At 31.8% G+C, this 24816-nt stretch overlaps 2 protein-coding genes across 2 annotated transcripts; one reads left to right on the forward strand and one right to left on the reverse strand.

The window, feature by feature from the left end:
• Nucleotides 1–14806: 14806 nt before the first annotated feature.
• Nucleotides 14807–17034, reverse strand: LOC121114793 (formylglycine-generating enzyme). The gene has a single exon (XM_040708867.2). It carries the CDS (start codon nucleotides 15871–15873, stop codon nucleotides 14929–14931), a length of 945 nt encoding a protein of 314 aa, XP_040564801.1. The 5' UTR covers nucleotides 15874–17034; the 3' UTR covers nucleotides 14807–14928.
• A 1140-nt stretch (nucleotides 17035–18174) lies between these two features.
• On the forward strand, nucleotides 18175–24215 carry LOC121114794 (CD109 antigen). Its single transcript, XM_040708869.2, has 3 exons — nucleotides 18175–18887; nucleotides 18957–19085; nucleotides 19161–24215. Exons 1-3 carry the CDS (start codon nucleotides 18648–18650, stop codon nucleotides 24030–24032), a joined length of 5241 nt encoding a protein of 1746 aa, XP_040564803.1. The 5' UTR covers nucleotides 18175–18647; the 3' UTR covers nucleotides 24033–24215.
• The last annotated feature ends 601 nt before the right edge of the window (nucleotides 24216–24816 follow it).

The following is a 24816-nucleotide window of genomic DNA, read 5'->3' on the forward strand; positions in this document are numbered from 1 at the left end:
TTTTAATTTGAAGAATTAAGTTTTTTTTAAATTTGAATATTTGAGGTTGGTACAACCGCTCCAGCCGCCTCCTGTGGACACCCTTGGCCCTTAAGTAGCTTACTCAACAAATTTGAAATACTCTTTACAAATTAACAAGCGTGTATATTAAGTATTTGTTGGGTACCTTATAGTATTTAAATCAGTAGACAATTAGGCCTAGGGTAAAGAATTGAACATACCTGAAATAAAAAATTCAATACATTTGAAAATTTGTTTAATAAAAAATATCTCAAAACAATAATATACAATGTATCATAATCATTGTTCTAAGTAATGTTTTATCAGTCGTTATTTATTCGGTTCAGTCCTTGGGACCTGTCCTTAAGACTGTCGGTCACTTGGAATCTCAGTACTAGAACTGATTATAAAAAGAGAAAGAAAATGTTGATCAAGGACCGAACTTTTAAATACATCGTAATGGTCAAAATAGTTGTTAATTCGAAACTTGGTTCTTTTTCTTTTTGAAGAAAAGGTTGCAAGATGCAATACAAAGACACACCCATGCCCTTTAAGTAGGAGCTATTTAAGCTATTTATGATACATGTACATAGTACATACAAGACAAATATAAATAAATCCACACACAACAGGTAATTTGATATATTGGATTTATCGAAGCATTTTAGGTAGTTATTGGTTAGGGAAAGCAGTTGATTAATAGAGAGGAGAGAGAGAGGAATTCATCGAATATATTCATTTTATTAAAGTAGAGATTTATTGTCTTGCTTTCATTAAATAAGGGGAAATGTTTAAATTTAAATGTAATTAGGCAATTTGAATGACGAATCCCATCATATTAGACGGATGCTGATATATCGGATAGAAACCGGACAAAATATTAAATATCTGTATCGTATCGGTATCGGAGAAAATTATTAGCAATTTTAATATTTGCTCTGATATTTTATATGATGCATTCATAAAAAAAGTATGGGGGAAAATGTCATTCAATATTTGTATCACACTTAGATGAATGAACCCATCTGTTATGAGTTATGTGCAGTGATAAAAATCCAGTGTAGAATGGGCCAGTTAAAAAAAGAAATTATTATTTAATTTATAATCACCATTTGTTAAAAAAAGGATATTGTTTTTTTCTAAAACCCTGTTTTGTGCAGGGTTCTTATTTTTATAGTCAACTCTAATGCCCTCCTCTAAGACTGGCTCTCTTGGTGACGTCTAGGAAATAATTAAGAAAATTGTGGAAGATTTTATGTTAAAAAAAAGTAACTGAAAATTAATATGGTAACCCTGACAATTTGAAGAATGTTTTGAAGGAGAGCAGCTACAATCAGCAATAACGAGGAAGGAGGGACATAAATAAATAAACAAGGACATTAGCAAGAATTACTCCGATGTTGATCCTCAATTTTAATCTGAGTCCAATAAGGACTTACAATTATAGCTCTGCAACAAATCCTCAGGGTTGCACTCTGTCTTTTATGAGCGCACACAAATATTCAATTAGGTTTTTTATATAATTGCTTGTATTATGGAAGGAAGTTCTCCTCAGAAATTAAATTATAATGACAACAAATTACCAATTTCAAAAGAACAAGTGAATTAAAAAATACAGACGATTACATCACTATACATAGGTAGAAAAGTATTAGTACTAAAATTCGGCAGTACAAAGATGTAAAGTCTTAGGTGGATAAATCAACTTCCAAAAAATATATACAAAATACATTTAATCTTTATTAAAAAGCAAAGTTTGTCTGTGGCAAGGATCAATATATAGCGTACTTTGTCTGTTGATGACATTTGAATTTTTATAATTGGGAAGAACAATAAGATTATAATTGATAAAAATACAAATATTTTGCAGGTTACTAAAATACATTTATTTTAAATATATGATGGTCGTGAATACATCTCTAAATCCTTTATCTCATCGGTAGAGTTGTCGAATATATTGAAGGCTACCAGCTGGTAATATTTTAGAGTGATCGACATTTTTGACAACTCTATTCATCAGTAGGATTATGCATTTTGTAGAGTTCGAGAAAAAGACAGGATTATAATTTTAAACCAAATTGATGACAAAGGTAATTAAAAATTCTTCAACTTTATTTTCAAGTTAGATGTTTCCACAACGACGATTTAACAAAGAGATAGCATAATTTCTTGAAAGAATAAAAGTACCAATCAAAGCTGCCTCATTTTTTCTTACGAAAAAAAAAATAGAATGAAATTAAATCTAAAATAATCCAAATAACAATGTAAGGAATATATACAAAATCTAGCTCAATGTAATCATAAATTTTAATGCTTGAATACAAATTTAGTTAATAATAATTAAATGTTAAAAATATTCTAGCTGGTAAACCATCATTAGTAATTTGCGAAAAGTTTTAGATGCACTTAGGGCAAATGTCTGTTATGCAGTGACAATTCCAATATCTCTGATTACAAAAGTATTTCTTAGTATAACACCTTAACATTGTTATAGAGGGATATTCTTAATTAAAACAAGTAATATATTAAAATAATTACGAAAATATCATGTAACATCAATGTTTAATCACCTAAACATCTATACTAAAGCTTTAAACCAAGTCACAAAACGCGACCATTAGCTTTCAGAAATAGTGTGGTCAGTCTTTTATATATTTTTTCGCAAGATGGTCCTATGACGTCATTCATTTAATTATACTGAAGACGATAACACGGATTTATCTATTTTCTGGTCTTGAGAAATAATTATACATTAAATTTGAGTTAAATATTTTACTTCTTAGTTAGAAATTAATTATTACAGATGATAAGATTAATCTATCGGTGTCTTCTGATAATGGTTTAGTCTGTAATCACTGCAAACTGTCCTTTAAGGGAGCAACGAGCTTTTTTATCATGCTGAGACTTATTTTGAATGCAACGAAAATTCTTCAAAAGCTTCGTCAATCTTTTCCGATCATTTCTTCTGCAAGGTTTGTAAGGCTTTACTGCTGGTTGTAGGAAACCTAGTTGAACATTCTTGTCTTTATGTTTTGGAGGAGTTGTATTCCTATCAGGAGGTCCCTGCGGAAGATGAATGCCATGAAGTTGAGGAAGGAGGTCTGTCGGTAACCTCTTTTCCATTGAAGTTGTTGCTTGTAAAATGATGGTCAAATTTAAGAGACTCGTTCTCTCCTATCCTTCGGGAATTCATTCAATATTTATACACTCATACTAATGCTTTAACGGGCAGGTTTGGCATCTTTTTTTCGGGTGGAAGGTTCGAGCAAGGAGAATGGTATCCAGAATGGATAAAATTAAGCATCAATATGACTAAATGCATAACTTTTGCTAAAAGTATTCGCTAATTTACCTGTACTACCTTTGAAAAATACAATTGTATACCAATCAAGAGAGGTCAAGGTAAAGTTTCAGCATCGCTATTGCAGGATAAGTATTTAAGATACAGTTTACTATATCATTTATATTAGTAAGACTCCAATCCTTCTTATCTCCTCAGAAAAGTAAATTTTGACATTGACATTTTGAAGTGATCCACTCACTCCCATTGTATGTCAATATATCTCTGGATCTTCACTTTCAGTACCAAGTTTTCACCATGGAATTCGATAAGTGGTTGTATACGAAGATCCTCATACAGACTACATATAAACAATTTTTCCAGGGAAGATTGACCTTAAATGTGATTTTATACAAGGAACTTGCGATACATGTTACCGTATAATGTTTAGTATGAATTCAAATTACTAATAAATATAGTAAATAGTAATGAACGAGATATGTAAGTTAATAAAAAATAAAAGAACACATCATTAATAGCGAACCACTTAAGAAATAAATTAGAATTGTCGATATATTGTTTCAATTATTTTATATTATCATTGGAAACTAATTAGTTTTTACATCTTCACCAGAGTAGGTGGATTCTTCACGAGAAGATCCTCTCTAGTGGTGATAAATGTGTGAAGTGAGAATCTTTATACACTTGTGACTCAACTCTAGCAATTTTCTTTATTAATACACTTTAATATATTCTAGTTGATAGCTAAGAGTTGTTATTTTCTTTAAGGTAGAAATAATAAAACAATACTGCCTCTCCCGGACAAAAAAAAAGTGAATTCTGACCAAAATCGTTTTCACAAGTTTATCATTTTCGTCCTCATTTTGCTACTTGGTTTAAAGCTTTAATTTAAACAACGTCCGACACCCAGCAACTACTAATAATTAATACTTCCCGGCTTGCTTTAAGGACGGTTATTTGAATCTAGTTTTGTGCTGGTACTGAACTAAAAATATATAAATTATATAATTTTTAACTCGTCAACAAATCCTCAAGGTTATTCTCTATCTTTTATGAGTTAACACGAATGTTTAATCAGGTTTTGAATATAATTGCATTAAAGTTAACTACTCAAGAATTAAATAATACTAACAACTGCGAAGGAAAAGAAAATTCATTCTCCAGATTACCAATTTCAAAAAACGGGCAGGCTAAAAAGGTGTTCATAATTTACATCACTTCAAAAGATCCTTGGTCCCTATTGTTCAAGCCCCACAACAACACGGCCTTATGACGGTAACATCAAAATTTACACTGTATTTTGTTGTCAGTCGTGTTGATTTTTTTGCTTATTTTCCCCTTATCAGTGTTCTGAACGTTGATTGGTTGCATTCGAATAAGTTCATATTCGCTGTGAACAATTTTCAACATTTATTGAATAATTATTTCATTGTTGCGAAGAATTCACTAACCACTACCGACTAGTTCTGGTTTTTTTCTGTTTGATTTGGAAGGAAAAATTACAAGATACACACAGTGTAACTTTACCCATATCGAGCTTTTATCACATCTCAACCTCGACTGTTGAAAGGGAAATGATACATTTGAAGAAAAAAAACATATGGTAGAATGCCTTCTATTTTTGTTTTATTGCCATCTATGAATTCATATGTACAGATTTATCATTTAGATATTATCATAGACCGAAAGAAATATTTCTTTCTTTATGGACATTATATAAAATATACTAGGAAATAAAATCCTTGATTAATATTAATCAATTAGGGAATGAAAATCCTATGTAATACCCTGTTGGAGTTCATAAATCGTAGAGTTCGTTGCTTTAAATCATGCAAGAGTCAACTCAGGAAAACAGCTGAAAGGAGAATACATTCTATGTTTATTTCAAAAGCTGATCGTGACTAACATAAAAATGTTTGAGGATCATACATACTTTACTCCTTATTTGGAACCTCTTACTTCCGAAAATAGATTAATAGACTTAGGGCATATGTATCTAATTTCATCAACAATAGAAAATGAAACTTCTTTTAATAATAATGATATATATTTATATTGCATTAGTTACTTTATCCTTAGAAAATCATAATTTTATGTATTACAGATATTTTTCCTGAGGTAAAACATCTAAAGGAAATAAATACCAACATACAAATCCACCTTGGAGTCTATGAAGCAGAAATGAAGGAATTAAAGAAGAAATTGAAGGAAAAAGATATCAAAATTTGGGACGTAGAATCAAAGTTTAAGTCTTTAAAAATGCGCCTCTCTTCGGTATTTAATTCAAACCATATAAAAATTTTAAGTTCCAAGTCTTCACATTCCAAAATCCTCCTTTAGTCTAATAAAGCCATTGAGAATTCACTTCAGTTAAGATTAGTTGAGGAACTATATGTTGTCCAATTAATCTATTGCGCCAAGAACTGTTTGGATCAATTTGCAAAAATAGAGGCTTTATTTAAATCAATTAAAAAGAATAAGAAAAATTGTAAACTCAATAACTGAAGTAGCCGTTCCATTAATTAAGTCGTCCATAAATACCGCCAAATGTCATAAAAATTTATTTTTTACTGAGTCTATGTATGTTAGTATAAGAATGTTCATACATTTACGAATGCAAACTGCGATTATCAAAGAAAATGGAATAGCTTCTTCTTCTTTCGGAAGACCAAGAATGTGTATGCGAAATTAAAGAAATTATTATTAAAGTAATTATTTTATTTTTTCATAATAATTAAGCTCAATAAAATTATTTTTTTAGTATTCATTTATTGTATTAATTTCTTTTTTGGGTCATTTGGTATCTGTCACAAGGGGACGCTGAAATCTCGTGACGTAACTCTTCTTATAAGGCTCTGCCCCCCCCTCCTTATAAACGTTCTGACGGTTGATTGGTTACATTGGAAGTAGCTCAATGTACGGTATGAATAATAAATTATAGATTAACTAATAATTCCATACTTATTTTAGAACAACTTTATTTGATTCTTTTTGAAGAAGAAAAGACGTGACAAATTTTCTAGGAACACGTCAACACTTAACACTGCTTCTTTACAAAATCCCTTTTTAATTAAATAAAAATAAAGATTACATAAATAAGGGGAAACGGAAATTATTAATGACTCTTATTGTCAGTCCTTTTTTCTTTCTTTCTCAAAATGATTGATCTGGCATGTTCTTATAAGTGATTTTTTGTGATTTGATTCAACATAATTGTATTTGATGTTTTACATATTCTTTAGTATGTATATACACATATGCGTATTTATAATTCCTATTACATACGTCTCCTCAAAAGGAGACTTATTCAAACGACATCAAAAATTTCATTAAATGATTACATATAAAATACTTTTCAAGTGAAATTAAAATATGTTAATATCTTATTCATTCAATGCAAGATATATATTAGTTATTGTCTCGTGTACTATCTACCTGGTGTTAAGTTGAAATCTGGACACCTATAAAGGATAATAATTAAACGTGAGATGAATGGATAATTCCTCCCATCAGCTGACAAGCTGTGTGTAAAGACGTCCCCTCCAAAAAAATTAACACAATCAATCAAAAAATGGCTTGACAAAGAGACAAAAGAATCAAGATTAATGCTCTATTTCGAACACACCAACAGAGATCTAAAACTTGACTTAGGCAAGCAGATAGACTAATTACAACGTCAAAAAGGTGATTGATGATGATATTGGGATCGAGAGGAAGCCTACATCCTGATGGCTACTTGACACTTGTTGCATCTTATGGACTGGTAATGGTACTCATCCTATGCAAAACAGGTTGACGACTAAGCTGATTTGCTTGATCAGGATGGGAATGTAGTATGTCAGCAAGATGGTCCACCGGCACACACAACAAGTATTACACAGCCCTTTTAGAGAAAAACATTCCGTTCTGGCTGACAACAATGTGGCCTCCATAATCGACAGATTCCAATCTACTCTACTTTTTCTTCTGTTGCATGCCGAGGCTAGGACCTTCCAGACAAGGCCACCTATTCTCAAATCTCTCAAGGCGTATATTGATGAGCATTGGAACTACATTAGCCCCAATTAAATTATTACCCCCTGTCAAAGCTTCCAGTGCTGCATCGAGGACATTATCAAAGTCTATGGAGGCTATGTTGAAGATTACAACTGGTAACACAAGTTACAACATCTATAAAAAATTTAGTTAATGTAGCACTCGCAGTTTCCCAAATAAAACTTGTGAAAATTCCTGATTCAAAGCGCCAAGTTTTCAATTACACACCCGGTAATAGTTAGGTGTCTTACTCATATGGAGGGTACTCCGAAAATTATTTTCCTAAATTTTCATTATTATTTATACAGTTTAACTTAAATTGATATATCTCGGTATTGGGTAATATATATATTCATTTAAGTTAATAACATATTTATTGTACTTTGTTTCTAAAAGATTCTGTAATATTTAAAATGTTGAATATAATTTGATTCAAACAGTCTACCTCTCTACTGAATATGATTCTGGCTAATTAACCACTCATTACTGCTGACTGAAGCAGAACAAAATTAAATCAATGTTATTTTCGATTAAAAGAAATATTTTTCTATCATATTAAAAAGTTGTACTGAATATTAAAGCATTTTTATTATTCTAAATGTATGTTATACAAACAATTATCGATGAGTGAACTAATCTACATACATTAATAAAGCAAAGTGTATCTGTGTGTTAACTTTTCATTTTTTAATGTGTGATTAATATCTTAATATTACTTCATCTATGAAATTACAATGTGTAGGTTTGATATGTTTGTAGCAAAAAACTACCTTTAAAATTAGAAAAGGAAAAACGGTTGTTGCGTGTGCTCTTTCTTCTTTTTTGTTCATTATTCAATAAACGTCGTGTTATTCACTTCTCCTTCTAAAGTATGCATTATTACTATCTTTGGTGTAAATTGTTTTAAAAATACGTGATTAAATAAATATATATAAATTTAAATTTGATTATTATATTTTCTCTGCACTAATACTATTTGAAATGTAGAAGGTTCTCCTCTTTGTAGCAGTAATTCACTGTCAGTTTCTTAATTCAATGCAGATACTTGCATTTCCTGCACATACGTTTCCAATAAAATTTTGAGTTCCAATCATTTTTTTGAGTAATATAGATGCTCTTAAAATATGTCTAACTATTATAAGATAGATTATTAAGAGGATGATGATATCTGAAGTTGCCAGTTTTGCTCAAAAATATTTGTTTATCCCTAAATACCGTTGCAGCCATTCAATAAACCAATTAATTTTAAGAAACTTTAGTTTCTTAAGTGAAGTTGAGCTTTGCTATGAACATTAATAAGGGCCAAGGTCAGAAATTTCAAGTTGTTGGCCTGGATTTTGTCAAATCCATGGGTTTTTTTTAAAGTTCAATTATACGTTGGATGCTCAAAAGTTTGTAGCGAAAAGGTTTTATAAAAAAGATCCCTTTCTATGATAAGGTCATAAAAAGGTAACTAAGGTCATGGTAATTAAAAATTTAATCTTTTTTATCAGCCTAACGATTGGATTGTAATACGCTAAATAAACTAAAGAAAGTGTCATGAACTAAATTTCCATCAACTTCAATTGCCGTTATTTTGAACATGTAAACATTATTTTTTTGGAAAATATATTTTATGGAGCTCAAATTTTTAGTTTAACAAAAAAACTTTAATTTGAGGTATATGGACAGAATTCAAGTGAATACTCAGTTTTTTCTTTCAAATGTAAATTTTCAAAACTTTAGGGCGGTTGAGCTACCTCTAAATATTTTTCAAAACTGTTCAAACTTTTCTTAAATGTTTTTTGAACTATTAGAAACCATTTTTTGTTCTAAGCCATTTACTTTCCCAAAAAAATGATTGTATTGTCACCCTAGTACTCCCCCCTAGGGGTAGATAATAAAACTAATGTGTTATATATTTAGTACAATCATTTTGCTATCAAGTAAACAACCACAATTAATAATATTTCTTCACTAAAACTACAACTACGCCATTTACAGTAAACATTACTATTTAGGAGAAAAGAGTCGGCGATTGCTCTCCGAAAAGTGATAATTACTCTGTAATTATCCAACAGATCTGTGATTTGTGATATAATTTGAAAACTATTAGGAAAATACATATTTTGACGATAAGTATGTACCTCTAATTAATTATTTTTGGTTCCAATAATACTATAACCTCTAATAGTAAACAGGGTCGATTAATATCAAGTATTTGAAACCTTCTCTAATAATTAATCTAGAGCAAGTAGAATAATATTTTTTTAGAAGTGTGAGATTAGATGTTCAAAAACTTATATCTATTTGCTCTCATATGAAATAAGAAATCATTGTAAAATTGGGAGGAAAAGCAAAAACATACAATAGTTGAGGGTGTTAGAAAAGTCAACAAGCCAAGGATGTGACAAAAAGCTGGTCCAATATTTGTTGTTGAGCTAAAATAATCCATCAGGTAGAATCTTAATATAATATCAGTATCCTGGCTGGAATAGGCCATTCGAGCTATTTAAAGTCTCTAAAACTTATGATTTGGACTTCAAGTCCTACAAAAATATAAATCACCAAGAGTCACAAATAGTTTAAAATTGTTTAACAAATGAATTTAAATGGAGAAGGAATCCTATTTTTTAAATGATGAGATAGACTAGGCCATTAACTGATTTTCAGAATGACTGGTGGTTAGCTGAATTATGATTCGATATTTCTCATATGTTTAAAACATTTCTAGGGCAATTAGCCGGAAATATTTTGAGAAAGGAAAATTTGCTGAAGGACAGTTCACCAAAAGACAACTTTCATTTTGTACAATTTTGCCGAACAACATTTTTCTTAACGAAAATTTGCCGAATGATATTCATTAAGAATTTTAGACCAATCACACTTCAAAACACTTTGTACACAGTATTTTCACATGTCATTGTGGAAAGATTTAAGAAGACACTGCAAGATACAGTATATAATTCCGAGAGAGGATTTATAACTGGTCAGAGAATGGAAGACATTGTTGCAAACTTACAGACTGCTTTCTATAATTTTACCAATTGTACTGTATTGACCATTGACATTTAAAAGGCTTTGGACTGTGCCTCGCATACTTACATTATAAGAAAAATGAAAGGATTTGGAGCATTCATGATAAGAACTGTTGCTACAATGCTAGTAAACTCCAATACAAGTTATGGGTCTAGACACATATTAACATCTTTCCAGGTAGAACGTGGATGCAAGCAAGGAGGTCCCATAGCAGCAATTATTTTTATAGTTGCTGTGGATCCCTTATTGTTAGAAATGAGGGATAACGAAGTAATCAAAAAAAAAAAAAAGGATTAGTGGTTGTGAATCCATTTATGCTTATGAAGAGTATACATCAGCTCATAAATAGTTCCATTGGTAACTCATCTTCTATGTATATGTATGTATGACATCGAAATTTGCTCAGAGATATGTAGATGATACATTGATGAACTTCCTAGATCTTCAACGCAAACGGAATATATCTATAAAAAGAACCACTACTCCCAAAAGCCTAGGTGGGCTTGGAGCAATAGATTTAAAAGCTTTTGGAAATCTCTTTTAGCTGAATGGATTCTGAAATGTTTAAAAAGAGATGAGTTTTGAAACTCTACAGTATCTTCTGATTGTTTTAATCTCCAATATTCCAACTATGGGGTACGTTCAATAATAAGTAATTTATGTAAACTCAAATATTGGTGCTCCCTCCTTAAGACAGTCAAGGAAACTTTTTATACTTTTGAACAAATCATGGGTGGGTACCCTCAATCATTAAGAGGTGCCTTGATACAAATTCTCGCTTCTCTTCAGAAAATGCCGGGTTTTTTCTTGGATGATCTTCTTAATTACAGGGATAATCTTTTAGCTATGATGACGCATAAATTTTTTTCTAAAATGCAGAAGATACGACATGAGCATACTTATGATTTTACTAAGGAGCGTTGCTTAAGATAGCAGCTTGCTAAGATAAAAGTTGTATCAATAAGAAAAATGTGGTGTGAATCATCACTACCACTGATTAAAAATGTTTTAAAGAGGAGAAACATAGAGTTAACTGAAAGACAAGCCTGTAATAGTTTTCAGACCCCATTGCTGACTCCTTCTGAAAAATGGTTTTCTTACCGTGTGATTACTGGAACACTGGAATTGTCAGCTTTTTTTAAGTAACTACAAACTTTGCTACTTTTGTAGGAAAGTAGCAAGAAACAACATTTCACATTCTATATGATTGTAAAACACTGCGGCCAATATATGACACATTGGCTGAAGAACTAGAAGTGGTTTTTGGAAGGCCAATAAAGCGACAGGATTTTTTTGTTTTAATATCAAAAAGTGACGTAAACCTGCATGCAGTAATCATAAAATTGTAGTACCGTGTGTATGTAATTAAAGCAAAGAAAATGGAAATTGGTGCATGTATTTTAAACAATGCAAGAAATTATTTAAAAATTTTAATGAACTAGGGTTTTTACTTATTTTGTTTCTTTTTTTTTGTGTCGTTTTATTGTTATTGGAAAATTTATATTGTCTTTATATTTTTCTATAAACTTAGATACTTTTACTGTTTTTGTATTGTTATTATTTGAGCACCAGAATAAATTGATACTGGTTAAATGTATATATATATATATATATATATATATAAACCTGTGGACGTTCCTAAAAAATATGTCAGTTGTTGGTGAATTGGTTACATACCATTGTGTAACATTAATTGTCAACTTTGCGTAAGAATAAGAATAGCCATTGCACAGACTCCTTTAGTTTCAGTTAGCTCATTAGATTAAACCTATGAAAATCTTTATTTAATAACATGCGTTATGTCCATGCCTTAATAATTTATGAAAATTTAAAATTAACTTTGGCATTATATTTAGTAAAATGTTGCTTAAGAAATATTGAGCAACCACTTCTATGATAATCATTATGATAACTTTTAAAATTAAATTTTTACTTTTTAAGTTTATGTAGTATTAATAACCAAGAGTCCCAATGACGTCACCAGAACGAGAGAAATATATTTAGTAAATCTGTTGTGTTTATCCAGCCATTTTCTTATTACTTAAACTTGTTCTAGTAAAATTGGGGGAAAGGGCCTAAAATCAGTTGTTAGTAGTTAGACTATTTTTTCACCATGATTTTATTACATTGACAGTCTGTTTCCCTACAGGTTACACCAATGTCTAGAAGAATAATCGACTGGTAACAAGATTATATAGTGAAAATGTTTGTATTAGTAGAACAACACTGATTATGGATTTAACGTCCTAGGATAAGTCATAAAAAAGACTAGAATCAGAAAAGGACTATGGGGCTCGGTCCTAAGTTAAAGTGGATTCATTATTGGACGCGTTGCAGAGATTTTCCATTACTTTTTAAAACAAAAATTACGGAAAAACCTTTTAAACTAAGCCTAGTTCATGTTAAAAATGGGAGACCTCAACACAAAAGCTAACTAGAATTTTTTTACTCTAAATTGAGTCTATGGAAGGGTTGCTGAAGACATTGGGGCCAATTTTTATAGTTATATTAATAAATAAAAAATTCATCTTGTTCAAAAATTGAAATGCATGTTGTTTTTTTTTCAATTTATCTTTAACCTGTATTCGTTCAAATTTTATATTTTTCCAAAAAATTTGAAAAAAAAATTATGTCAAAACTGTCAGTACCTCTTCGAAAATAAAAATTCCTGACCCGTGTCCCCCCCCCCCATTCAAAAGATAAAAGGAAATGTGATGACGTCACAACTAATTAAATTTGCACCCCCTTCTTACTTGCAAATACACACCCGCACCGGTAGTCTACATTACATTTGTATTCTTCGACAGGTTATAATTCCACTTTATCGTTATTGGACATACATTGAAGGAACTGTATTTTAGATAACTTAATAATAAATCATGTATATTTCGGATGCTGGAATGTTTTGATCGATTATTATTATTTTTATTTTAATCTCTATTGTTATTTACGTCAAAATATGGCTCTGAATCGCAAGTATACTATATAAACTACTTTTTTTTAAGATTCTAAAGGCCAACCCCATGTTTTAATATTCATTTTCTTGTTCTACGGCTTAAATAACAATAATTGATTCCTTTGTCTTTTATCCGGTGGACTATAAAGCTGTCATAAGTGTTATTATACATTTCTATCAACAAGGATTATTCGGATTAACCCTGTGGAAGCGTCGCAAATAGCACTTGATGTTGCAAAAATGCATCACCACAATGAAAGAAAGAAACAGATAGACACTATTACTTAAAAAGGTAATATCGGAGCCAAATTAAGTATCATAAATGCTCAAAACTATAGTTCAAATTCTTGGGTATCTCAACTTACCCATAATACCCAATTTGAATAAATAATCCTATTATGAACTGAAACATGCCTATGAATTATTTGGCGTTTATCCTTTTCTTGATTTTTCTTCAACATTGTTCTTGTGTTAACTCAACACAAAAGATACAAAGTTCTAAAATTTGCATGAATATATAAAGCAATAAAAACGATAATTATATCATTATGATCAGCTACTAAAGCTAGAAATGAAAAGCTCAATTGGTAGATAATAAATTAATTTTCAATTCAATGATGTACAATATTTATGAGTAACTAGCAAAGGGTGTCCCGGCGTTGCTCGGGGCAAGGAGGGAGAGGGAAATCACACTGAAAATTGTCAAATTAATTGAGAAAATTAAAAAAATATTCAGAAAATACTTGTATATACCTACTACATATACAAATAATTATTATATTAATGCTTCGTTGTTGTCGAAAAAGATCCAATCCAGTTAAGTAATACTCTAATTTTTATATTTTTTTATTCATGTAACCTTAGTATAGTATTATTATGAATATTAAAAAAATAATGTGGAATAAACATCAAATAATATACCAACAAATATCCATCTACAAAATTGTCTAGATGAGTAGTCAATTTTATATTTACTTCAAAAAATTCCAAAAACGAAATTCGCCAAGAAAATTGGAAAAAAATTGCACTAATTTTGCAAAACATTAGTTAATAGTATTTATTGGAATTGTAAAAGAAATACAAACTTACCAATATTTTTTTCGTACTTACAAGAAAAAAAAAGTTATGAAGAATAATGTTGTCGAAAAAATAGCTGTCGATAACTTGTTAATTTTGCAAATATTGTAAAATTATGTAATAAAACACACACACACACAATCTCTCTTTTATATATATACAGATAATCAATAATATCTAGGTTTACGCAAGGTTAAATGAAGTACATTGGGTTTAAGAATTAATTAGTGTAATATACATATACGTTATGTATTCTTTAACCAATTTATGCACACATAAACATTAACAACTTACCCAGACATAATTACCAAAATATAAGCGAAGACATAATTCATTAGGGAATAAAAATAAAGGTATTAATAAACGGTCAATTTGTATGTACATACTTATTAACTTGTGAAAATAATAACACCAATTAATTAGGATAAAGTTTTAGAACTGACGTATTCCCTTTTATTATTCTCTAATATTGAAAAAGAAGGTCTTAAATATTTTATAATTTATCTATATTTCAACATTAAGTTTAGCAGAGTTCATTACGTCACGTCTTCTTAGGTTTTGTGTGAGAGGCACATCGAAACCCTAAATTATGAGCAGATGAATCTTTCGTATTTTGACTTCGAGCCGCACATCTATAACGATAGCAATGATTTTTATGACACATGAAAGATCCCCCTTTCTTAACCATTTGTTCGCCTCTAAAACTATCTCCCGTCCATTCCCAAGCATTACCAATCATATCGTAGAGTCCATATGCATTAGGAGGAAACTTTCCTACAGGATTTGTTCCGGCATATCCATCCGCTTCATCATTTTTCGTTGGAAATTCTCCAGTCCATATATTGGCCCAAATTTTATCATTTGGATTCCATTTATTTCCCCACGGAAATAGTCGATCTTCTTTTCCGGCACGACACGCATATTCCCACTCTGCCTCTGTTGGAAGACGTTTAGAGGACCACTCACAGTATTTAACGGCATCGTTCCAGGAAACATGCAAAACAGGGTGATCCATTCGATTTTGAATAGAACTATCAGGTCCTTCAGGATGTTTCCAATCAGCACGGTCCACTTGAAGCCACCAAGGAGCTAACTGAACTCCTAAAGCGACTTTGGATCGCACTTCTGGTGAAAGAAAATATTCCATAACAAAGGATTGTCCAAAGATTTCTGCTTCAGTGACATAATCATTGGCTACCACAAAGGACTCAAACTCTGCATTCGTCACTTCATACGCATCCATGTAAAAGTCAGTAACGAAGGTTCTTTCACTCGGCCCTTCTCCATCTGCTGGGAAAACAGGCTTCTTTGTTCCTTTATTGAAGTATCCGCCGGTGATATGGACCATGTTGGATGCAGGACGGAGTTGGCATGAACCATTGGAGTCGGGAGAGAGATGAGATCCTTGGAGAGACTCGCAGGATTCACTCAAGGAGTATTTGAAGGTAAGGAATAGGATGAAAAAAATCATCAGAAGCAAATCCATATTCTGATATTTAATAAATAATATTATATTCAAACAATAAATAATAAACTGAACAAATCAAAAATACTCTCAATCCGGCTCTCATAAGGAGGATTCAAGACTCCCCAAGAGTTGTATATGCTGACAACAAAAGTATAAGAGTAGAATTGCATTAAAAACATGATCCTCTCACAAATCTATAATTTATAAGCAACAACATCTAGCATGACATGATACGATGTGAACATTAATATTATTATTTATCTTCTTGTAGAGCAATAAAAGAGTTGCACTCAGAGAGGAGAAGAGAAGAAACAGAGGCGTGATCATATTATGTTATGTTATAAAAATAAAAACACAAGATGAACCAAACATTTTCTATCCACAAATGCTTCATCAATGACTTCTATTATTAATATCTGGAGCGGAACAAGGCTCATTCACTCAACTTCATGTTGTTGGAAGTGTATTTTTTTAGGGTTTTAAAATAAAATGGCAAGCCTTAATTGAACTTGCATATAGTACACTCTTGTTAATTTGTAAGCATCCAATATTTAATGTGAAGTCACGTCAGTGGTGTCGGCACGGGGGGATGGGGGGTAGTACCCTCCCCCAAATCAAGGATTTTTTGTCTTGAGCATGGAAAAATTAGTGCTTTGTATGAAAAAAAAATTATTGTAATTATAGGGTAAAACAAAGTCTTAAAGGATTTTTTTCCTTCATATTTAGAGCATGGCAAAAATTTTAACTTATAAGAAAAAACTAAGCCAAAAATATATTTATGTATATAATCCTGTGGACCCACCTGCATGTGCTAGAATAAAGTTTCTCCCAAAAAGACACATTTTACACTGAAATATTTTTTTTTTGATTAAAAACTTATTAATGTTAGGAATATTATTTATAAATTTTTCTACAAGTCTAATATTAAAAAAAAGAACAAAAATAAAGCTTAGACTGAACACTTTATCCGTTAAAGTTAGGAGTCAACTTTTTGATAATGGATTTACAAAATATATACAACTTGAATATTTCATATAGAAGAAGGAGAGGTAGATGATGGAATGATGATTAGTTAATTACCAATATAAACATTATACAAAAAGTCTAACTATAAAATTTTCTTGTATTTATAGGAACATATCTCAATATTTGGTATATTTTATGTTTTATTGACATTGAATAACATACATAGTAATGTAAGGTTGCGTGAGTTTTAGAATATAATAACTTCCGTTTTTATTTATAACTTAACTTTTTTAAGTAGTTACTTGGGATTTTCTCTTGGTGTCTCGTTTTCCAGATACTTTTCGGGGTTTTACACCTACAAAAATTATTTATTTTACTCAAGAAATACCGGATTTAATTATTTTATAATATAGGTGTAATTCATTTATATATAATACACCAACAAATTTACCTGTCCGTCACTTATTATTACATAATTCAAAAAGTGGGATTTGCTACCTCTAAATAACCATCCCGTGCAATATTAGTGATTATGATTTTTAAAATAAAGAACATGATACTTGAGAATAAGAAAAGCCTACAATTTATTATTTTTTTGTAAAATATAAAAAGAAATCTGTACTTATATATATTATTTATTATTTTTTAACAGAATCCCATAATTTAATTTTTTTTTTTCCTGGGTCAAAAACCTTTTCCCAAGAAATGAGAAACCTATTTTCGGTATGTAGTTCTTAATTATCTTTAAGTACTTGAACATTATTGATTGTATCATTAAAGAACATAAATTTTTTGAGATGTTAACACACATCAAATTTGGATAACATGAGCGCCATTATTTTAATCCTGCTTCAGTATTATTTACATAAATTTATAGAAGGAATGATGTAATGGGTAATTTGATACAAGTTTTAACCGTTGTGGACACCCAACGTCACTGATTTGAATGCAATATAATTATTGTTAGATATATAAATCTAACTAACTTAAATTTCAAATACCAGGGCTTAATCTGAACCACAGCAAGAGTTATTAGTATCTGAAATTGAGTCCAGAATTTTTGTACGATATTCACCTTAAAGACAGTTCCGTTTTTACTAAGACTTTGCTCCATAGTAATTCAATATAATCCAATGAATGTTAACATATATGAATCTGTAGGTATACTAAATACTACATTAAATTAGAGCACATTGTCTTGGAATCATGTATTGAGTCAAAACGTGAATTTCCCCCCCATCTCCAATACATTTTCTTAAAATCAATCCTAATAGCATATTTTTATTCTTTCTATTTGTATCAAAAAAAAGTTATATAACCAGAAAGACTGTTTCTATCTTTCTTGAAAAATTCAGTGAGATAATGTTTGTTTAAAGAAACATATTGACACAATTTCATTAGATTATGTTAAAATAAAATTAAAAAATATCAATAAAAAAGTAAAAAAAAATCATTCATACAATAACATCTTTATTTGTGCTAAAACCTTATGTCGATGGAAATTAAAGTATATTTTGCCGAAGCACTAGTTCTTTTAAAATGAATTATAATATAATCGTTGAAGAAATAAAGAGGAAAAATATGCAGGTTACCTGTTTACCTGTTTCATACTTCCCTTAAATAATTACCTGTCGCAGGTATATTATTTATATGTTTGAGTATTGTTGTTATTTTTCTAAAAAACTGGCGGGGTTGATCTAATATTTCCACACCATAGTTTGATAACCTAACATAAATCCGTATCTCCAATCCATGAAGCATCTGGATCCTTAATATGGCATATTAACCTAAAATACTCCGCTTATTTATCCATGAAAGCAACATAAATGTTGAAGACGAATATGCTAGGATCAAAAAAGTCTTATTCCATCATAGCAGTACTCCTTGTTTTTCTGTGTCATTGCGTTCGGGTGATCCCTGGTCAGAAGCAAATTCTAGGTGATATAAGTGAACAAAAAATCTCACAAGTTTATGACGAAGACACAAGAAAGGAAAATGTGTATCGTCGACCTCCAACTTATCTCATTATTGCAAGTAGAATCGTTCGGCCTTCCACAGTCTATCAGGTAAGTCTATCTTCTTTTGTCACAGTAATATTTCAAACCTATATAATATTATATCCTTTATTTAAATAGGTGTCTGTAAGCTTACTCAAAGCTGCTATTCCAATGAGAGTTAGAGCAGCTTTGTCCAGAGATAGTGTTGAAGTCTATGGTGATCATGTCAATATGAAACCAGAGGAAAGTCGAGACATCCTTTTACTTGTAAGAGTCTTTTTTTCATTAAACCATATTTATAGGACACTAAAAAAATAAACTATTTTATTCTTTATAAATTAGGTACCACCAGGTAATAATGTGGCTAGTGATTATCGACTTAGAGTTGAAGGCTCCGTCATTGGTGGAGGAGCCATTGTTTTTGAGAACGAAACAATTTTAGAGTTTTCTCGCAAGTTTCTAAGTATTTCCATTGCAACTAATAAGGCTATTTACGATGGTGGACACGAAATTAAAATTCGAGCTGTAATGCTCACAACCTCCCTTACACCCTACAATTCTATTGCTGACCTCTTCATTATTGATCCCGATGGTTTCGTGATACGAAAGTGGAATTCAAAAGAATTAAATAATGGTGTTCTAATAGGATCCTTTGTTTTGCCAATGTATCCTAAAGTAGGTTTTTGGAAAATCCAAGTCTCAGCTCAAGGTCAAATTGAGGAAAAAACAATCAAGGTTGAAAAATATTATGTTCCTAAATTTGAAATCTACGTTCAAATGCCTACATTTGTATTCACGACAGATACACTTATACAAGCGGATGTGAGTGCTTATTATCCATTCGAAAAGACGGCAAAGGGTGATGTGGTTCTTCGTTGGTTTGCTAAAAAGATTGACTACACCACACCCATGTACAATCAATCAACACTTTACAACAAGGAATATTCCTATTATAGAAACGTGACGAATACATATCGCTCTAATTTATACAATAGTCGGGATGGAATCCCTCAAAGAAATATTTCACTCATATCTCAGCCTTCCAGATACGGTTATTTAGATCCTTATATTAATCAAACGAAGGCTCCGGAAAGACCTTTATTCCAAAATTGGACTTATATAAAGACTGATGCGAGAAATTTTCGACAAATCTATCAAATCGACGAACCCTTCTATTTGTACATGGAGGAAATAAGTAGAGAAATGGGAAGTACTCATGGAATTCAGGTACGTGCGGAAGCCTGGGTCACAGAGTACTTTTACAATAACATTCAAAGAGGATTTTGCGAAACAAGAATAATAAATCAAACTTTGAGTTTGAGGTTTGTAGGATCGACTCCCTTGGTATTTAAGCCTGGTATGCCCTTCGAAACACAAATAGCAGTAAGGTATCATGATCAAGTGGCATTAGGACGAGATAAATTAGAATCTTCGACGCTAATTATTCGAACAAGAGCTGTTTTAGAGTCTGGTGGAACAGTCCAGTTGCCAGACATTAGAGTACCTAATAAGCTTGTTGAATATGGTTCATACCAAGACATTGACAGACTTCGACATTATGGTCAACCTTATGGATCTGACGCTTTTGAAACAGTTCTTGACTCAGATACCTTTAATCCAGCCTCTTTATTTACAGATGACGCCGAGAAAAATGCAAAAATTGTTATGGATTTGTATGCAAAGGAGAAATCATATGAAGAGTACCGTTCCACTGGAGTTCATCAAATAAAAATGGATGTTCCTACAGACGCTGTGGAACTTCAATTGGAGGCTCGTTATAGAGATTCAGATAAAGTTAGAGCTGACACAACAGCAACTGCTTATGCAGCCTATTCTCCGCTGAATAGATTTATTCATGTAAGAAGTTCCAATCAAAATATCAGCGTGGGGGAATATGCAATTTTCCATGTCAAGACTAACTTTGCCTTGGATTACTTTGATTGGATCATTTTAAGCAAAAACATCATTATAAAAACAGGTCGAGAATACACAAACAACATTCACCCAGTAGTAACAACATTTAGTGCTGTAGTATCTGGAGAAATGGCTCCTGGATTCCATATCCTTATTCACACTGTAACGAGGGACGATTATCTTTTGTCTGACTCAGCCTATTATCCAGTTCAAGCAATAAACAGACATAAAATTGAATTTAAGCTTAATCAAATCAAAGATCATCTCATGAACACTGTTGAAGCAACATGTAGAGGAGACCCTGGGGCTGTCTATTTATCTTCAACGATAAGACAAGCTGTATTTGCAACTCAAGGAAAAAACTCTATTACAAAGGCATCAATTCTTGAAAGTCTTCACACTTTTGAGGAAAAGCGTCGACATATTCACAGAGTTTTTTGGACGGATCGTGAAGGAACCAGTCCAGATCAATTGAGTTATTTTTCGTCTATGGACTACGGAGTGGATACAAACAGAACATTTGATTTGAAAGATCTTCTCATTTTTACAGACTTTTTGGAAATTCCTCAAAGTAGATTTACACGTCAATGCAATGTTACAGGCGGACAAACTCCTTGCCTTTTGAAAGGATGTTTCACGGAAGATCAATTGTGTAATGGGATATTTGACTGTGAGGATGGATCAGACGAATCAGATTGTGGTGATAATCAGGCTGATATACAACAAGACAACACTCAACGATTTCGATTATCAAGATTTAATCGCTACTCTGATTACTACGATGCATCAGATGGGGATTGGGGATGGTTTACTGAAAATATAGACGAAGATAAGGAACAATTTTACACATTGGACATTCCACTGACCACAGATGATTGGTTCTTCAATGTCTTTAGTATTTCGAAGGAGAATGGTATTGGTTTAATTGAAACACCAATTCCATTTAGTTCTAAAAGGCCAATTCACTTTTATTGTGAAGGTCCAACAAAAATTCATAGAGGAGAATCAGTTGGAATTCGCTGTATGATAATGAATCGATCTCCTTATAGTTTAGTAACAGTTATCATTCTCAAGGGGTCACCTGATTACAAATTCATTCATGTTGAGGAATATGGATATGTAGTATCATATTCTCCCAGGCTTAGCTCTGGGGATCATCATCACCTTGTATGGGTAAAGGCTGAAGATGAAATGGAAGTCCATATCCCCATAGCTCCTCAAAAGGAACAGGGACAAATTGATGTAGATATTTCCTTATCAACGCAAATCATGTCCAGTACTTACACTGTGAGCATTGAGATATTGCCTGAAGGATCCATTGTACACAGGCATACCTCGGTTCTTCTTGATTTAAAAAGTCGTGCCAATGTGTATGATTTTATGAATGTAATTGTGGATAAGGATCCAATCATTCCAAACGAAGTATATAGAAGATATATTTCAGGCTCTCCATACGCTCACATGACTGTATGCGGAGATGTAATTGGACCAACGTTCCCTGGAGACATGCCTGTCTCTTTGGAAACTTTGTTTCCCACTGGTCATGGGCGCTATGGGAAAGGAACAGAGTACCATGCTTTTAACCTAGCAGCAAATACCTGGCAACTTCATTATTTTAGATTAACTAATCAGCTGCAAGAACACTTTACATTGGCTAAAACTGTTTTTGAACAAATGAATATTGAGTATGCAGCTATAATGAGACGGTTTTCCGCAGAGGGATGGCTAAGCAATTGGGATCATTCTAAGCCTAATGTCTGGTTAACAGCTTGGGTAATTAGAATCTTCAAAGCAGTATCTTATCAAGATTGGGAAGATTATATTTATATTGATCCAACCGTGGTTGGCTCAGCTGTATTATGGTTGTTAAATTATCAAACTGAAGAGGGTTCCTTTTCAGAAACAGAGTATTATCCTTATCCTCTTCATAAGCCAATGGAAGGAAAATCCCTCTTCTATGGAGATGACAGCTCTGTGAAAAGGAATATTAGTCTTACAGCCCACGTTCTTATTTCTTTGGAAACCACAGCCGCAAATTTACAAGGAGAACAAAAGAAGTTTTCAGCTACTGCACGTCAGAGAGCCATGAATTACCTTGAAAAGAATTTGAGAAAAATTACAGATCCCTATGAGTTAGCAATAACAACTTATGCCCTGGCAGTTACTGGATCTGCTGAGGCAGATGTTGCTTATGGTAAATTAATGAGTATGAAGAGGGAGCAAGAGGGCATGATTTATTGGGGACGTACACCCATCGAAACAAATAAGTTTCGAAATGAATTCAATCGACGATTCAAGGAGGCCAAAGAATACCAGGAAAATGATGCTCTAGCAGTTGAAACAACTGGATACGCTCTTTTATCCATTTTTCAAATAGAAGGTGGTGGCCTCACAATCATTCAAGACAAAATTGTGGAATGGCTCAACACCATGAGGCTTGGAGATGGAGGTTTCATATCAACAATTGATACAATTATTGCTATGGAGGCTCTTGTATATTACTCCTACAACTCTAGAATTAAGGATGTAACAAATCTGATGCTGGAAATAGATATCCCTGATTCAAATATAACACACTCAATCAAGATAGTGGGAGATCACAACATTGCGAAAGGAAGAACAGTTGATTTGGTTAACGTATGGGGGCATGTCAATTTGGTTGCATATGGTGCTGGTCAGGCATTAGCACAATTGGATGTAAATTGGGGAATTGACTATGAACCATTTAAGGACACTCCATCTGTGGACTGCTTTAATTTAACCATCAAGGAATACTTTCAAGGACGAAATAAATCCGAAATTATAATAAATTCATGTTTCAGCTGGACTCTGACAAATGATAGTCCTACTTCAGGCATGGCTGCACTCATTATTGATATTCCATCTGGCTACGTGATGGAACAAACGGATGCAAATACTTTGGTGAGAAGAAAAGTTGTTCCTGAGCTTCGTGATGCAGATGTGACGCAAGAAGGTAAAACCATTTGGTACTTTGATTATATTCCCTCGTATACTCAGTGCTTTGATCACCTCGTGAGGAGATATTTTCCAATAGCAAATTTAACTCGAACTCGACAAGCCGTGATTCTGGAGCCACTCCGGCCGGAGCATTTCTATATTCAAACATTTAATGCAACCTCGCTTTATGTTTTAAGTATCTGCGAAGTTTGTGGATCATATCAATGTCCATACTGTCCTTTTTATAGCCGAGCTTCCTACAGTGGATCCTTTATTATTTACTTGTCCTTTGCGATTATTTTTTCAGTATTAATGACTCGAATACAAACAATTGTATTTTAAAAAAATCAAAACCAAATTAACCTTAAGAAAATAATTTGTAATTACTTTTTTAAGTCAAGATTCATACATACTGTATTGGGGAGGATCCCTGATTTTACGAAATATTATACAAATTACATGTCTTGCTCATTACTTTAACATATTATATCTAAGATTTAAAAATACATTTACGTTAAACGAGAATTATCATGTTGTAGTGCATTCCTCTTTTTATTCTTATATGTGGTTTAAACCCGGGGATAGCAAAGATATAAAATGTGATGCTAATTGTAAGCATTTTTAAAGTGGCAACCATATTTCTTTGCAGTCATTAAAAGATGACTGAACTTCCTTTTTTACAGAATACCAAAATTTGAATTATAATAAATAAAACTTTTCAAAATGATGATATCATAAAGTATTTCATAAAAAATAAATCTTTTATGGTGCACCAATTGCATATTAGACTGGTTTCCAATTTTTTTTTAATCAAAATTTTGGAAGAGTTGGATGGTGACAAACAGCCTTGGTAAAAAAGTCAAAAAATGCGAAGAAAACGTAAATTTCATGGCTCTAGTATTTCAAAAAAATAAAATTGAAGAAATATAAATTTTTAGCCATATTGATGAATGTTTAGAAATTGTCGTACAGGGCCATTGAGGTTATAATTTTATGAAAAAATAGAAAAATAGTCAACGAACATCAAAATAGATTAATTTCAAATGAATAACTATTATTGTTGAAATAAATAAACTTTCTAAAGTTTATTTATAGTTTTGCCCTAAAATGATTATTTTTTATAAAA

The sequence above is a fragment of the Lepeophtheirus salmonis genome, chromosome 3, assembly GCF_016086655.4.
Source record: "Lepeophtheirus salmonis chromosome 3, UVic_Lsal_1.4, whole genome shotgun sequence".
NCBI classification, from domain to species: Eukaryota; Metazoa; Arthropoda; class Copepoda; order Siphonostomatoida; family Caligidae; genus Lepeophtheirus; species Lepeophtheirus salmonis.